General features: G+C 42.4%; 1 protein-coding gene across 3 annotated transcripts in view; it reads left to right on the forward strand.

Annotated features, from left to right (window-relative positions):
• tfb1m (transcription factor B1, mitochondrial) overlaps positions 1–18,404 on the forward strand; it is a 47,551-nt gene that overhangs the window by 11,387 nt on the left and 17,760 nt on the right. For all 3 annotated transcript variants that reach the window (XM_080199777.1, XM_080199778.1, XM_080199779.1), the window contains exons 4-6: positions 849–1,000; positions 1,543–1,651; positions 11,362–11,513. In XM_080199777.1, coding sequence (XP_080055903.1) covers positions 849–1,000; positions 1,543–1,651; positions 11,362–11,513 — 413 coding nt within the window. The remainder of the gene's footprint in view (positions 1–848; positions 1,001–1,542; positions 1,652–11,361; positions 11,514–18,404) is intronic.

Consider the following 18,404-nt stretch of genomic DNA (forward strand, 5'->3'; position numbering starts at 1 on the left):
CTCACTACCCCTCTCCCCCGCTCCCCCTGTTGCCCCGCTCGCCCCTCTGCCCCGCTCCCCCATCGCCCCCGCTCTCCTGCTCCCACCTCCCTTTCTCACCCCTCCTTCTGTCTTCACCTCCCTCTATTTGTCCGCCTCTCTCGCATTCTCTCTCGCTCGCCCTCTCCTCTCCATCACGTGCCCTCTCCAGTCCCTCACTCACCTCTCCCCTTCCTCGCTCCCACCCACCTGGGCCATGCTTTCTGATATCTCCTCCCCTGGGCCACACTCCGTAGGACTCAAACTCATCGCTGCTGCTGTTTGCTGCTCCTCTAATCACAGTTTGCTTCTGTCCCACATTTGCCAGATGAAACATATATATTCTTTAAAAAAATTGCCATTCCCCAATTTTTACTCTTGCTCCACCTTTAACCTTTTCCATAACAAAACAAAATCTAACTGAATTAGAATCACCTAAATGTTCCGCCACTGATATTCCTTCTCAATGTCCAGCTTTATTTCATAAAGTCCTGAAGTTCAGAACTACCACTTCTCATGTTGGGCTTACTGCATATTGGCTGAAAAGATTCTCATTTTAAGAATTCCACATTCTCTACATCTACACTGGTATTATACCAGTCAATATTTGGGTTGTTGAAGTCTGTTACTAATGCCTCTTCATTTCTGCACTACTCAACAATTTACTGGCATGTTTATTCTTCTATCTCCCTCTGATTGGAGTACACTACAGAGGTCCATAATATACTCCCAGGCGAGTGACTGATTCTTTTATCTGTTTTTTAAGTTAACCCATATGATTTAATTTGATGATCCAATCTTGTAAATAGTAATTTTAATATTCATTTCAGGTAAAATAGTGCGGCAGGCTGGGAATTTGAAGAACTCTTGTGTCTGTGAAGTGGGCCCAGGCCCAGGTGGCATCACTCGATCAATTCTCAATGCTGGCATTGCAGAATTACTTGTGGTGGAAAAGGATACCAGATTTATTCCTGGTTTACAGGTAATGAAATAAATGAATGTAAAGAAGCAGTGTTGTATGTATGTTACACACACTTTGCAAACCCAAAAGTAGCTGCTACAAAAATATATATGATAGGTAGTGGATAAAACTCTCAGTACAAATGCATTCTAAACTTTTTTAAGATCATCTTGTTTGTGTTTCAAATAGTTTACTGATGTTGACTCAGTTTATACAGTTACATAGAATCCAAGTTGTCTGAGGTTGAGGAGCAGGTCGCTAAAACAAACAGTGGTATTTGAAAGTAATCACTATCTTGGAGTAAATGTTGGGTCTGCAAAAGATGTTAGTGTCCACATTCTTCTAAAATTTATACAAAACCTTGCCACCTTTTACTTCTGTATGTTGTATTTATGTGGACTTTTTCAAAGTAGAATTGCTTCCATCTCTCCCTACCAGGGTAATTTTTTTTGTATTGATAAATCCTGAAATTATAATGCTGGCCACGTAAAAGCAGTTACATTGTAAAATGTGGATAAAAGACAAAACTTTTATAATACAATAGTAACTTTGTGCCCATATAGTTGCTGGCTGAAGCAGCACCTGGGAAAATGCGCATCGTTCATGGAGATATTCTGACTTACAAATTGGAAAGGGCTTTTCCAAAGCAATTTCAAAATAAGTGGGAAGACGGTAAGTTTGTTTAATAATGGATTATCAGACATTAGTTAATTGGAGAATTTTTTTAATCCCCAAAATTTGTTCTCTAACTTTATTGCATAATAGAAGTATAAGAAAGTCAACTATGAATTCTAAATGCTGGCTGGTCCCACTTTATATAATTGCTCTAAGCTATTGAATTATTCAGTTTTTCTACAGACCAATCATTGACTTGGTGTTCCTTATTTTAAGTATAGGACTCATATCATAATTCAAAACGGTTTACATATTTACAAAAATGATAGTGAAAACTGTTTCTGCAACATCTGCCAAGGAGTTTTGGAACATAAAAGGGGAATGAACTCTCAAAGAATACATCACTCCTGTTGACATGTATTAAGTGTGCTGCATGCCAGATGCTACAGAAATGCTTTCAATTTCTTAAATGCTTTAAGCCAGTGCATGGTTTGACCTCATTAAAAATAGCTATTGTCTTGACCAGAACGATAACATATAAAAGAACATGTTACGCGATTTATAAAACTGAAGTTAACATTTTATGCCCTAATAGCAGACCCAACAGAAGAAAAAGTGAAGTATGTAGCTTTTGGAATTGAAAAATGTTGCAAAAGGAAACCACTTAAAAATTACCCAAGTTAGTGTGGAATCTTGAGTCCCACTGACCTTTAGCCTTCCAAGTAATCAACCAAACTAAAGTAAAACACCACTACTTAACTAGTTTTATTGTTATGGAGGAGAAAGGAATGTGTAAATGTTTGCATTTACAATAATCATATCAGCTTTAGTAGAAAAAGATAATTTGTAAACAGAGTCTTTGTGATTACATGGGAGGTGCAAGGTTAAAGTCAGAATTGCAGCCTCTTGCGCATAGGTGAGCTTTATGGTTTTCTCTGTAATGAGAATCATTCTAGTTAATCTATTGTTAATCTACTGATAGCCAACTTCCGCACACATGAGGACAGCCTCAACCAGGATCTTGGGTTCGTGTCACACTATCTGTAACCCCCACAACTTGACTGGGCTTGCAAAATCTAACTAACCGTCCTGGCTGGAGACAATATGCATCTCTTTAACTTGTGCTTAACCCTCTCTCCACTCACATTGTCTGTACCTTTTAAGACTTGATTACCTGTAAAGACGTGCATTCCAATCATTACTTTGTAAATTGAGTTTGTGTCTTTGTATGCCCTATTTGTGAACAGAACTCCCACTCACCTGATGAAGGGGCAGCGCTCCGAAAGCTAGTGCCTTTGCTACCAAATAAACCCTGTTGGACTTCAACCTGGTGTTGTGAGACTTTTTACTGAGTTTACCCCGGTCCAACTCTGGCATCTCCATATCATAATCTATTGTCACAAAAACATACTATCACAGCTACAGTTGATGTGAGCAGGTGAACTGCTCCAGACAGACTGTAGTGCTGCTGTTGATGTAGCTGATAGCTAGAAAGAAAGACAAACTTGTACTTGGGTAGTATCTTTCACAAAGTCCAAAGCTGTGTGGGTTAGGTTAATTGGCCATGCTAAAATTGTCCCTTAGTGTCCTGAGATGTGTAGGTTGGAGGGATGAGTGGGTAAATATGTAGGGATATGGGGATAAGGCCTGGGTGGGATTGTGGTCGATGCAGACTCAATGGGCCAAATGGCCTCTTTCTGCACTGTATGGTATCTATGATGATGAACCTTAACAAACAATGAAGTGTCACTGTTGTAAAAGATCAAAAAGTGCAGTGGTCCTAAAAGTGGCCCCGAGTGGACACCACTGTTTACTTCGCTGCAGCCAGAAAAAAAGTTCTTAACATCATAGGATCCCTAAAGTACAGAAGGAGACCATTCGGCCCATTCAGTCTGTACCAATTCTTCACTCATCTCTATTTCACAACAATTTGGAATCCACATTGTCACTGTCTTCAGTTTTGCTGATGTTCTGTTACATGGCATTTCACCAAGTGGATTTTCAAAGTCCCAACATTGTTAATGTTAGTGAAAGGATAAATATTGTCCAGGGATTCAGGGAGTCCTCTTCTAAATCGTTTTCTGTGATGTTTTCTGTGTATCTGAGAGAGCATTTCATCAAACAGTCCAGCATCACACTAAGGTAGCAGCCTGGATTATATGCTCATGTCTCCGGAGTGTGATTTAAACCGACAGGCTTCTGACACTGAGGTGAGAGCGCCACCATTGAGCTAAAACTGTCAGTGCACTAGACTGAGGCCGGAATCTTACAGCTGTTCATGCCGGCAGGATTTTCCCATCCTGCTGCAGTAAATGGAGATTTGACTGTGCGCCAAATTCTCTGGCTTCGCTGCAGTGGCAGCAGGGTGTGAACAGCTGGTAAGATCATGCCCCAAGAGTGACTTTGTAGCATTTTACCTTGTCCTCTTCTGTCCTCCTTGGAAATTACTTGTTTTACAGCAGATAAATTCTGCTTGGCATCACAGGGGAGAGGCTGAGATTAGTAAATCCATGTCTACTGCAAGTAGTGGCAATGTGGATTCAAGTGAGATTTAGTGCCATCTTGTGGCCAAGCTGAGTTGTTGAGGAAACTTTGAAAATTAATGAAAATATTAAATCAAGTTGTGTAGAGTGACAAAAATGAGGCTTTGGTGGGCTACTAATGATGATGTGTTATTAAATTTTCAGCAATTATAATAATGTCAAAAATGCAAAGGACTTCCAGCGTAAGCAGGCAATATATTTGGTTTCAACATTTTACGTTATATTACCTGATGATCACTGCATTTAATTTACTGCAGGTAACATTAAAGATCTTCTTGTGAGGGATCCTCTTGGAATGAGTGATCACAATATGGTTAAATTTCTAATACAGATGGAGGGTGAGAAAGTAGGGTCCCTGTTGAGGAAGAGTTCTTGGAATGCTGCTGGGATAGTTTCCTTGAACAGTGTGTGCTGGAGCCGACGAGGGAGCGAGCTATCTTAGATCTGGTGTTATGTAATGAGGCAGGTAGAATTAGGGACCTTGTTGTGAGGGATCCTCTTGGGAAGAGTGATCATTGTATCGTTGAGTTTTTGATGCAGATGGAGGATGAGAAAGTAGGATCCTGGACCTGTGTCCTCTGTTTGAACAGAGGGGAGTACAATAGGATGAGAGAGGAATTGGCAAATGTAGATTGGGGGCGCAGATTGGTCGGTAGGACTGCTGAGGAACAGTGGAGGATCTTTAAGGAGATCTTTCTTGGTGCTCGGCAGAAATTTATTCCGATGGTAAAGAAGGATCGTAGGAGAAGGGATAATCAGCCGTGGTTAACGAAGGAAATAAAGGAGAGTATTAAATTAAAAGCTGATGCGTTTAGAGTGGCTAAAAGTTGTGGGCGAGTAGAGGATTGGGAGAGGTTTAAATATCAACAAAGAGTGACGAGGAAGTTGATAAAGGAAGGATAGCCTATGAAGCTAAACTAGCAGTAAATGTAAAAAAGGATAGTAAGAGTTTTTATAAATCTATAAAGAGGAGGAGGCTGGCTAGGGTGAATGTTGGACCCTTAGAGGATGAGAGGGGGGATTTAGTGGTGGGGGATGAGGAAATGGCTGAGGCCTTAAGTAAGTTTTTTGTTTCGGTCTTCACGGAGGAGGACGCGAATAGTTTGCCGGGTATTAAAGATAGAAGGATGGTAGGAGTTGAGGGCCTGAATGTGATCACTGTCACTAGAGAGGTAGTGCTTGACAGACTAGCAGGACTGATGGTGGACAAGTCTCCAGGACCGGGTGGAATGCATCCCAGGGTTCTGAAGGAAATGGCAGAGGTGATAGTGGATGCCTTAGTGATTATTTTCCAAACCTCACTGGATTCCAGGGAAGTGCCGGAAGATTGGAAAGCAGCTAATGTTACGCCGCTGTTTAAAAAGGGTAGCAGGCAAAAGGCAGGGAATTATAGGCCGGTTAGTTTAACGTCTGTAGTTGGAAAAATGCTTGAATCCGTCATCAAAGAAGAAATAGCGAGGCATCTTGAGAAGAATTGTTTGATAGAGCAGACGCAGCACGGATTCATTAAGGGGAAGTCGTGTCTGACGAATTTATTGGAATTCTATGAGGGTGTGACTAGTGTGGTGGATGGAGGGGAACCGGTGGATGTGGTGTTTCTCGATTTTCAGAAGGCGTTTGATAAGGTGCCGCACAAAAGGTTGCTTCAGAAGGTTAGGGGGCATGGAGTTGGGGGTAAGGTGTTAGCGTGGATAGAGGATTGGCTGTCCAATAGGAGGCAGAGAGTAGTTGTCAATGGGTGCTATTAGGATTGACAGTTGGTGACGAGTGGAGTGCTCCAGGGATCGGTGCTGGGGCCTCAGCTGTTTACCATTTATATAGATGATTTGGAGGAGGGAGCTGAGTGTAGGGTGTTGAAATTTGCTGATAACACAAAGATAAGTGGAAAAGCAAATTGTGCGGAGGGTGTAGAAAGTCTGCAGAGGGATCTAGATAGGCGAAGTGAGTGGGCGAGGACCTGGCAGATGGAATACAATGTTGGCAAGTGTGAGGTTATCCACTTTGGCAGGAATAATAGTAGGAGGGACTACTATTTAAAGGGCAAAAAGCTGCAGCATGCTACGGTGCAGAGGGACCTGGGGGTCCTTGTGCACGAGTCGCAAAAACCCAGCCTACAGGTGCAGCAGGTGATCAGGAAGGCAAATGGGATGCTGGCCTTCATAGCAAGGGGGATTGAATATAAAAGTAGGGAGGTCTTGCTGCAACTGTACGGGGCACTGGTGAGGCCGCAGTTGGAGTACTGTGTGCAGTTTCGGTCGCCGCACTTGCGTAAGGATATTTTGGCCTTGGAGGGAGTGCAGAGGAGGTTCACTAGGCTGATACTGGAGTTGAGGGGGTAGAACTATGAAGAGAGGCTGAATAGACTGGGCTTGTACTCGTTGGAGTTTAGAAGGATGAGGGGGGATCTTATTGAGATTATAAGATGATGAAGGGGATGGATAGCGTAGAGGTTGAGAGGTTCTTCCCGCTCAGAAAGGACAGCAGGACTAGAGGGCACAGCCTCAAGATAAGGGGGGGTGCAGTTTAGAACAGAGTTGAGGAGGAACTTCTTCACTCAAAGGGTGGTGAATCTCTGGAATTCTCTGCCCGTTGAAGTCGTGGAGGCTACCTCGCTAAATATATTTAAGACACGGGTAGATAGGTTTTTGGTAGGCAAGGGAATTAAGGGTTATGGAGAGAAAGCGGGAAAGTGGAACTGATCCACGTCAGATCAGCCATGATCTTACTGAATGGTGGGGCAGGCTCGAGGGGCTAGATGGCCTACTCTTGCTCCTATTTCTTATGTTCAAACCTGTGCCCTCTGCTTGAACAAAGGGGAGTACGATAGGATGAGGGTCCAGTTCTGGTCACCTTACTACCGGAAGGACGTGGAGGCTCTGGAAAGGGTGCAGAGGAGGTTTACCAGGATGTTGCCTGGCATGGAGGGGTTGGGTTACGAGGAAAGGTTGGAGAAACTGGGACTGTTCTCTTTGGAAAGACGGAGATTGAGGGGTGACATGATAGAGGTATATAAGATACTGAAGGGAATAGACAGGGTCAATAGTGAGAGACTGCTCCCTAGATTGGTTACAAATACAAGAGGACATGATCTAAGGGTGAGGGGGGAGAGGTATAATTTGGATATGAGAGGAAGGTTCTTTATGCAGAGAGTTGTGGGGGTATGGAACGCGCTACCGAGTGGGGTGGTGGAGGCGGGAACGTTGGACTCGTTTAAGGTTCAGTTAGATAGGCACATGAGTGAAACGAGGATGGAGGGTTATGGTAGGGGTTATTGAATAAGGGTTAGAACCTCGGGAGACACCGGAAAGGCAGGCTTGTGATTAACGTTTTTGTCTTTTCACTCCGCAGGTGGAGGTCCACCTCGTTGTCAAACGAGGGGCATGCACACGGTGGGTTGTGCGTGGGCTGCTCCTGGAGGTTCCGGGAGTGGCCTAGTACTTCGTGTCGGTGTGTGTGCTTGATCCTGGACCGGTAGACGGGCGCCGCAACAGCTCGGTGACTAGCACTGCTAGCTGTGCAGATACATGGATTTGGGCCTGTGTCTGTGGGAGTTTGTGCATTCTCCCTGTGGTTGCGTGGGTTTCCTCCGGGCGCTCCGGTTTCCTCCCACACCCCAAAGATGTGCTCTTAGGCTGATTGGGTTTACCAAATTGACACTATTCTCCCCTGAATCTGGCTAAGTCAGGGGTTCTATTTGTAGATACGCAGGGTAGAATAGGTGTAGGGTGATGCGGCGGCGCGGGCTTGTTGGGCCGAAGGGCCTGTTTCCCGTGCTGGGTTGTTCTTTGTTCTTTGTTCTTTGTAATTGGCTAATGTAGACTGGGAGCGCAGACTAGTTAGTAGTACAGCTGAGGAACAGTGGAGGATTTTTAAGGAGATTTTTCTCAGTACTCAGCAAAAATAAATTCCGATGAAAAAGAAGGAATCTAAGAAAAGGGATAACCAGCTGTGGATAACTAAGGAAATAAAAGAGAGTATCAAATTAAAAACAAATGTGTACAGAGTGGCCAAAACTAGTGGGGAACTAGAAGATTGGGAAAGCTTTAAAAAACAACAAAGAACTACTAAGAAAGCAATAAAGAAAGAAAGGTAGATTATGAAACTAAACTAGCACAAAATATAAAAACTGATAGTAAAAGTTTTTACAGATATATAAAAAAGAAAAGAGTGGCTAAAGTAAATGTTGGACCCTTAGAAGACGAGAAGGGGGATTTAATAATGGGAAACAAGGAAATGGCCGAGGCCTTAAACAAGTTTTTTGTGTCAGTCTTCATGGTAGAGGACACAAATAGCTTACCGATAATTGACGGTTGTGAGACTGTAGAGGATGAGGACCTTAAAACAATTACTATTATCAAAGAGGTTTGGTAGGCTAATGGGACTTAAGATAGACAAGTCCCCGGACCTGGATGGAATGCATCCCAGGGTACTAAAAGAAACGGCAGAAGTAAAAGCAGATGTGTTAATTGTAATTTATCAAAATTTGCTGGACCCTGGAGAGGTGCCAGCTGATTGGAAAACAGCTAATGTGCCGCCACTGTTTAAAAAAGGAGTTAGACAAAAGGTGGGTACTGCAGACCAGTTAGCTTAACATCCTTGGTTGGGAAAATGCTGGAATCCATCATTAAAGAAGAAATAGCAGGACACCTGGAAAAGAATGGTTCAATCAAGCAGGCGCAGCATGGATTCAAGAGGGGAAAGTTGTGTTTGACGAACTTACTGGATTTTTATGAAGATGTAATGAGTGCGGTTAACAGAGGGGAACCGGTGGATGTGATGTTTTTAGATTTCCAGAAGGCGTTCGATAAGGTGCCTCACAAAAGGTTGCTGCATAAGATTAAGGTACACGGACTAGGGTAAAGTGTTAATGTGGATTGAGGATTGGCTATCTAACAAGAACTAGAGAGTTGGAATAAATGGGTGCTTTTCCGGTTGGCAGTTGGTGACTAGCGGTGTGCTGCAGGAATCGGTGCTGGGGCCTTAACTGTTTATCATATACATAGAAGATCTGGAGGAGGGGACCAAGTGTAGGGTAACAAAGTTTACGGATGACACAAAGATGAGTGGGAAAGCAAATTGCGTGGAGGACGCGGGAAGTCTGCAGAGAGATTTGATAAGCTAAGTGAGTGGGTGAGGATCTGGCGGATGGAGTATAACATTGGCAAATGTGACGTTATCCACTTTGGAAGGAATAATAGTAAAATGGGCTATTATTTAAATGGTGAAAAATTACAACATGCTACTGTGCAGAGGGATCGGGGGATCCTTGTGCATGAATCGCAAAAAGTCAGTCTGCAGGTGCAGCAGGTGATCAAAAAGGCAAATGGAATGTTGGCCTTTATCGCGAGGGGGATGGAGTACGAAAGCAGGGAGGAGGTCTTGCTGCAATTGTAAAGGTACTGGTGAGGCCGCAACTAGAGTACCGTGTGCAATTTTGGTCCCCTTATTTGCGAAAGGATATATTGGCCTTGGAGGGAGTACAGAGAAGGTTCACCAGATTGATTCTGGAGATGGGGGGGTTTATGAGGTGAGATTGAGTAGATTGGGCCTGTACTCGTTGGAGTTTAGAAGGCTGAGGGGAGAACTTATAGAGACATATAAGATAATGAAGGGGCTGGACAGGGTAGAAGCAGAGAGATTGTTTCCACTTAGAAGGGAAACAAGAAGTAGAGGGCACAGCCTCAAAATAAGGGGGAGTCAATTTAGAACAGAGTTGAGGAGGAACTTCTTCCCCCAGAGGGTAGTGAATCTTTGGAATTCTCTGCTCATTGAAGCAGTGGAGGCTACCTCGTTAAGTGTGTTTAAGTCACAGGTAGATTTCTGATTAATAAGGGAATTAAGAGTTTGGGGAGCAGGCGGGTAAGTGGAACTGAACCACTGTCAGATCAGTCACGATCTTATTGAATGGCGGGGCAGGCTCAAGGAGCTAGATGGCCTACTCCCGCTCCGATTTCTTATGTTCTTATTTCATAATTGTGCTGTATTCAATAGTTAAAAAGCACCATTCATAACCATAGGACATCACATAATTTTGTGCACTAAAACATACACAAAATATTAACACGCGCAAAGAGGTTTCTGAAGTTAACTGTAAACTCAAAATAATAGGACAAATTTAAAGGACCCAGACAGTATTTTGTTCATTATAATAATCTTAGATGGAAAAATAATATACATGACAGATAAAGATAGTAGTGATATGAATACACTTAGACTGACTTTATTTAAATGAGTTACAGATCCTGTTTGGACTATCTAAAGGTGAATAGAACCAGGTGTCAATTATAAAATTGGGGGAAAATAAGTCAAAACTGAGAAGATGGAGAATTCCATTATTAAAATGTGTTATTGTTTGAAAGAAAAACAATAAGCAGCTTGTTAGTTAGGTTTGTTTTGAAAGAAGTGTGCATTTTTAGTTTATGCAGATTCGGGTCTTCTGAGGGGGTTTAATGTTCCAATCACCTTCGCCCTCTCACATCATGGCTATATTTGTTTGGGAAAAATAGGGCTATCTAGCTTGTAGTAACGTTATTTTCTTTCAGTTGACTTTCTAAGAAGTACACTCAGGCATTCTAGAAAAGCAGTCATGGCGTTATCCTTATTGAAAAGCACTCCAGAGATCTTCATAGGAAGAGGTTTTTCATTGAGTCACCTAGTAACTGGTCAAATCTTTTGGTGAAATTAATTGTATTTGATTAGGTACCACAGCACATTTGTGGAAAAAGGTTCACAGCGACAGGATGTGAAAGCAAAAGATCTTCACTAGTCACCTATTAGTTAAGATGAAGATTTTGGTTAATTACCCGGAGGCTGCTGGATTTCAGGCTTTAACTAACTAGCTAATAATCTGTTGATGAGATCAGTGGGTCCATCAACAGTAGCTGTCATTGTGAGAGTAATGATGACACAGCCCTACTGTTCTATTTTAAGAAATAATTTTGGGATGTTGTAGTTAGACAGGAGAGGATTCCAATCTATAAACCTACTTGAAGAGCTATTTACCCACTGGGAAGATACAAAATGAAGTTTTACATCAGTCTTATCAGTAATTGGTTAAAATTATTATGTCTGCCAGTGGCAAGAGGATAAATGTGTATTTTTATTATTGGACTGTACTTTAGCTGATTTCTATTTCTGACTGACATTCTTTTCTAAACGTAGTGCTTGAAACTGACTTAGTGAAACGCTTACTATATAGTAATGATTTTTAAATGTTATGAATAGACCCACCAAATGTGCACATCATTGGGAATCTTCCGTTTAGTGTCTCAACACCTCTCATTATCAAATGGTTGGAGAATATTGCAAATCGCAGTGGACCGTTTGTCTTTGGGAGAACGCAGATGACACTAACATTTCAAAAAGAGGTTGCAGAGGTAAGTGTTGATAATTCTGACTTTTTCTGTGTTTGGTTCCTGATATTTTTTTAAAATTCTTTCAAGGAGTGTGGGCGTCACTGTCTCGGCATTAATTGCCCATCCCTAATTGCCCTTGAGAAGGTGGTGGTGAGCTGCCTTCTTGAACCATTGCAGTCCATGTTGTGTAAGTTAGGAAGGGAGTTCCAAGATTTTGACCCAGCAACAGTGAAAGGACAGTGACATATTTCTAAGTCAGGATGGTGTGTGGCTTGGAGGGTAGCTTGCAGACAATGGTGTTCCTATGCATCTGCTGTCCTTGTCCTTCTTGGTGGCAAAGGTTGGGGGTTTGGAAGGTGCTATTGAAGGAGGAAAAACATAATAGCTGCCACTATTTTGATCATTTACCTCTATTGTCTATTTTGAACATAATGATTTGATATTCTCACAGGAGAATGTTATTTTCAACATACTTCATCTCCTGCAGAAGGGGGTCCAGTTACTTTCAAGTTACAAGAATTTTTATGTTGCATTTTTATAGGAGCTCATCAAATAGCCAAAGCACCAAGATTTTAAAATGCTCTGGGCCTTGTTTGCTGTGTATGTGAATTGTTGGAGGACTTCAGGTATTACAATGGTTGTGTGGCCTTTATGAAACCCGTAATATTTTGACAATCCCCAGACATAAATTCTGATTTACGTCTGACAAGGTAAATAACCTGTTCACTCAGCTATCCAATTTATAATACCCCAGTTAGAAAAATATTTAACATTGTGTACCAGATATTGAAGAGCAGATGGATCCATTTTCTATAATGGATAGACTGCCTGACATTGGCTAGCGTCTTTGTCCTGGAGTCTGTTTGATGGTGGGAGCAGAGGTCTGAGTGATTTGCGCTGGTGGGAGGGGGCTGATCTTGCGTTGGTCAGCTCAATACCTATTTATCCATGAGGGATTTGGTGAATCTCAGGACATAGGGGTGGACAGGAGGCCACCATCTCCACCATTACCTTTGTGATTGAAGGTCTGTTCAAGTACCATATTTAAAGTGATTTATTCACTGCAAGCCAGGAGATCCAGCCTGGCTGATATTCAAAACTCTACCTCAACCAGGACATCCCGGAGAAGATAATGTGCAGCCCCACGATTTAGTGAAGCCTCTCGGCAACTTCTCATCTAGGCCATCCAAGAAAGGCGGGACGTAGTGTTTCCCTGGGATGGCTGCAAGCGATTATCCTGTCAGACCACAGTGGTTTGGATGGAGGTTACAACAGAGATTAGTGCCTGTGGAGCCCACATGAGAAACACCCAGAAGTGCAGGAAGAGGATGAAGGGTCTGCTGCAATCTGCCAGGCCAAATGGCACTGTTTATTCACTGCAATAGACACTCATAAAGGATCAGGCAATGTAAGTGTGCAAATGCACAAGGATGTCAGACAGGTTTGAATTGCAGCACTCCCCAGTAAATGGGACATGTGCATTGAATGTATCACACTCTCATTATGCTCCCAGTCTGTATCAGTTGCAGGACATCCTGCTGGTTAATCAGTGGGAGGGCTTGGCAGCAGCCATAGCATGCATATTTCTGAACTGCCCATGCAGTCATCAGGATGCCATTCAATCCTTCTGTCTTTCTGTAAGACAAGGCTCATAATAAATGGGAGGGACCATATCCCCTATCAAAACCATGCTGATACCCTGATCAATTTTGTCTTTTGCAAAAATATATCTTAATTGTAAAACATCCTTTCTAAGTGATTGTTTATCCAGACTCTTAGAGTTTTTTTCTAATGATTTGCCCACCACCAACAACAGACTGGCTGACCTGGTCTTCTGGCACCCTTTTTAAATATAAATCTTCTTGGATTTCACCTGAGGATTGAAAAATTATCCTCAGATCATCCTCCCAGACAACCTTCAACAGGGTCTGATGATCTATTCACCTTCAAGGGTACCATATCTCCAGTACTTAGAATCATAGAATCCCTATAGTGCAGAAGGTGGTCATTTGACCCATCAAGCCCACATCAACAACAATCCCGCCCCATCCCCATAACTCCACGTATTTACCCTGCCAATCCCCCTGACCCAAGAATCAGTTCACGTGGCCAATTCGCATAACCTGCACATCTTTGGACACTAAAGGGCAACTTAGCATGGCTAATCCACCTAATCTGCACATCTTTGGATTGTGGGAGGAAACTCCAACTCACCTGATGAAGGGGCAGTGTTCTGAAAGCTTATGCTGCCAAATAAACCTGTTGGACTTTAACCTGGTGTTGTGGGATCTCTTACTTTGGATACAATATAAAGAAAGAAAATGAAATTTTGACTGTACACAGGTGTATAAGCATTATACACAGTTTGGACACTTGTAAATATGTATTCACTTGTACTGTTTGAATGTTTCCTGGATTCCATCTTGCTGCTAATTGTTTTAATGGTCGAGGGCATTTAAGGATGTGGGATTTGGGCCCCCATTAGAGCCTGACGGTTTACACATTTAGATTCAGTACTCTCACATTGTCATCATAATGATTACTCAGTAATCCCACACATGAATGATTACGCACTGGCCATCAATTGTGAGTGTGTTGTCTGGGCATCTTACAAGCCATTGCTTGCAGTTCACCAGGTTATGACCTCCGAAAATATATCAACGAGGTCATTACAGCTCCAGCTGCTGTTGCCTCAGTGTGAGTACTCGTGGGGAGTTGAACCTGTTACATGAGTGACAAGAAGCACTTCGGCTGCGAGAGTGAAGCTCTACACTCTTCTTAACAGTAGAAAACTAGAGGCTTCCCTACATGTCTGAAGAAAGCTGTGCTGAGCATGTGCCACCATTAATGCCCTTGGTGACTTCTCATTTTGTTCTAACATGCAGGTGAAGGCTGCAAGTAAAGAGGTAACAGGCAAGTAAGCCTTAACTGCAAGAGGGATTTGCGGGGATTAAAGAGGTGTGTGTGTAGTTGACTGAACCCTTTGTCAGACCTCAGATGGAGATTTATTAGGCCTCCTTGCCTCCTTATCAAGCGTGTCAATAGACGTTGTATAAAAGGTTCACAATCTAAGTACATTTTAAATCATTGAAGGACCAGGATCTTAGTTCATGACATGAAAGAGTTGAATGGGTTTTTGTGCTGGAGGGTGCCGAGGACTGTGAGGATATCCATACACAGCATCAGCAGCTCTAACAGGGCTCTGCAGAGTCAGTGCAGGAAAGATGTTTACCTTGGTTGTCATGTCCACAATGGCATGGCTCCTTACCTAACTGGGAGGATGTCCCACCATCCAGAGCTACTGACCAATCAGATGGCCAACAGCTCTGCAGTCCCAGCAGCACCACTGTGGGCAGTGCCCATTACGGATAGACCCAACCAGGCTTGAGCCAGGGTTCAGAGATGAATTGGGGTGGCTTCACCAGAGCCAGTCAGGCAGAGTGGGGGTAGAGTGCAAAAACTATAAGGCTGAAGTTGGATGGGGAGCAAGCTGTGCAACGATCACATTTGGTGCATGCTCCATTGGGCTTAGGGTGCATGAACTGGAGGGACTCTCCCCCAATAAATACACAGCCAGGCCCTCAATGTTTAATTTAAGGGACCCTACCATGCCCACCTGATTTTATGCCCCTTCCACCTGCCAGCCTGCTCTTGAAGGGAGTGTTGAAATTGATTCTCTATGTACTCGAATATCAGGCTGCTCTTGCATTTTGCTAAAGAGCCGTTGGGAGAGATCGTTTCCATTTAGTGGAGCTTTGGTATTAATCCCGAGAAGATTGGAACTATTCCACAAGACTAACTATATGACCAGGGCAGAGCTAATGAGCAGGCAAAATGAATGTATAAGAAAGTGAAGAATATTTAAACTCAGAAGTGGGTGCAGTGAGTAAGCAGGGAAAATAAAAACCCCAGGAAATATGGGGTAGAAATAGATGGGGCAAATAAAGAAATAAAATAATTTTATAGAAAGGACAGCATAAAGACAGAATAAAGAGAGTGAAGGAGGAAAAACAAATCAACCGGTTATATTAGCAGAGAAACAATTAAAATAAACACTTCAATTAGACCTGCTTATTCTGGTAATCTAGTAATTTTCTGCACTCAATGGAATCCAAGCCTAATCTATTCAACCTGTCCTCATACTTTTAAGCATCACTCTGGTGATATCTGCATTATGTCTGTGGAGAGAACATTTGCTGAACTGATACCAGACTTAGTGTTGTGGAAAAACTAGGAATAGACCACTTAGCTGCTCGAGCCATTTTCCCCAGAGAAGCTGGAGAGTGTTGTTTTTAGAGTAAGAAGGTCATGGGAATATTTAATAGACATGTTCAAAATAATTAAACATTTTTATAGAGTAGATAGAAGTTGTTTTTTAACCGAGTGATTTGTTATGCTCCTCATTATGCTCCAAAGATGTGCGTTTAAGGTTGGCAATGCTAAAATTGTCCCTTAGTGTTAGGGAAATTAGTGGGGCAAATATGTGGGGTTACAGGTTAGAGCCTGGGTGGGATTTTAATCAGTGTAGACTTGATGGGCCGAATGGCCTCCATTTGCACTGTAGGGATTCTGTGATTCTATGATTCTATTGCTCTGCTTGAAAGGATGATGGAAGCAGATAAAATAGCAACTTTCAAAGATGCACATAAATTTGAAGGAGAAAAATTAGTAGGGCTATAAGAAAGCGGGGAGTGCACTCAGTGGATAACTGTTTTACAGGTATGATTGGCAGAACGGCCTCCTTTTGGGGGTAATATTCTGTGATAGCCAGGATTTTAAGCAAAGCAGAATCCTTGAAGTTAAAAAAAACTTGATTAGAAGTCACAAAAGGCAAATAACTGGGTAGATTTAATCATTCGATTCAGAAATATATCCAAAACCTTACTTTGGATCTTTATAAATTCTGTTGAAGGAGAAAATATCAGATGGAATTTGTTTTAAACACATTGAGTGATTTAATTGGTTGAGTAACACACAATGTTAGTTATTTACAATGAAGAATTTTGTAACATGTAATTACTTTGGTAAGTTTAATGATAAATGTGACGTTAAGTTACAAAAGGAAGTGAGGTTTGTAGACAGGAATTTTTAAAAAATCCTCAAGTTGTGATCAATTAATATGAAATCTCTCTTACTGTTTAAAAATTTCATCACGTAGATTATTGATCTCTTTCAGTACTTAACAGATATATTGTCAATGAAACTGATTCAAATGATCCTACTAGAAATAGTGTTGATAAATTAACATTAGGTGGAATTTTTCCAAAAAAAGTGATATAACAGCGAGAAAACTAGAGCTGTGCCAGTCTGTCAGATGCTGTCCAGACAGTAATTATCCCATGCTCAGAACACTCAGCCAATTTTTAGGAGAGTGGTGAGTTGCCTGCCAGTTCTAGGGGGTGGGGCTAAAATGCTAGTGAGCTTGTCTGCAAAGGGCTTTGGTGCTATTTTGGAAGGGTGCCCTAATTTCACAGTGTACTGGGAGACCCCTCCCCCCACCCACCCCCTCCCCAGGGACATCAGGAATGCTCCTTCGTCAGTGGCATGTTTTTCCACCCTCTTTGCTGACTTTAGGGCTTTGGGACCCTTCTAACAGATCCCCCTTCATGACCCTTGACATGGCTCCCTTCGTGCTCCATCCTTGCACCGGCCCCCTAACATAGAGCCCCCTGCATTGGCCCCACCCCCTTGACACTGCTCCTGGCGTACTGGCAATGCCCACCTGGAATTGCCAGTGTGACTCGGTGGCTTCAATGACTTCCTAGCTTCTCTCCGGCGTGACCTCGCATGATTCTTGGCTGCGCCCAAAGGTTAGAAGGGCGCGGGTGCTGGAGGAAATGGCCTTGAACGAGCTGTGCATATTTAATTGCAATCTTAAATATGCTAACCAGCCTCACACCATTTCTGGGCGAGATCTGGTTTGCACCATTAGAAAAGGACTGGAACGAGCGCAAACTGTTTGACATTGGACGCAAAATATATTTTTTCGCCTGCATGCTGTTTTCCAGGATTGGCACGATCTGCATCAGGCATGGAAAGTCACCCCATGATTATCATTCTTCCATGTACCACAAGTATGTAGTAGTCTGAAATGCAGTGTTAGCACTGGTCAAGATGCAGTGAACCATATCAGACCAGTTAACTAGTTCATAAGCAAATAAAATGTAATCAAAGAAAAACTTTAGAAGTTTACTATCAATACAGCTTTCAAGATTTTGTAAATCATTAGGGTACCAGAGCAGGAACCCCAAAGTATGTTATGAAGTCCAACTAGACCCCAGCAGTTTTTCTATTTTGGCACAAGTGTGAGGATAAGGTGTTTCACTCCAGGTGTGATACTATTGACACACCAGGAAGCTTTTATCAAAATACACTTTATTTAACAATATACTTAAGCTAATTCATTCATTATAGTTAAACTTTTATCAATTGAAATACTTAAACATGACAAGGTACAATACTTAACTGCCAACCTATCTCTGTTAGTTCCAATTCAAGCAATATTCCTCTTATATACCTAAACCCCTTTTCAAAATCAGTTAGCAGCACACAGGTGACAGGTGTATGTGCTTGCACTTGTTAACATCCTAGATCCTTTTGAAAACCTCTGGAGGGAGAGAGAGAGAGACAGAAAACACCTCTTGCTTCTTTCAGGACCAGGCAGAAACTGACTGTTTTAAAATCAAAGAGAACTGTATGTTTTCCCTACAAGCTTAGCTCCACCCGTCCACATGACCCTACCTCTGTCAATCAACCTAATCAAAATCCTATTCTGAAATCTGAGGGAGAAAACCAAAATAAACAAATATGCATTAATTCATTAAAAACAAACACATCCCTAGCTAAAATAAATAATTAGCCTGCATTCTCAGCATGTGAGCTGCCTGGTACAGACAAACCAGCACCATGCAA

The sequence above is a fragment of the Carcharhinus amblyrhynchos genome, chromosome 12 (genome assembly GCF_965287045.1).
Source record: "Carcharhinus amblyrhynchos chromosome 12, sCarAmb.v2.hapA, whole genome shotgun sequence".
NCBI lineage: Eukaryota > Metazoa > Chordata > Chondrichthyes > Carcharhiniformes > Carcharhinidae > Carcharhinus > Carcharhinus amblyrhynchos.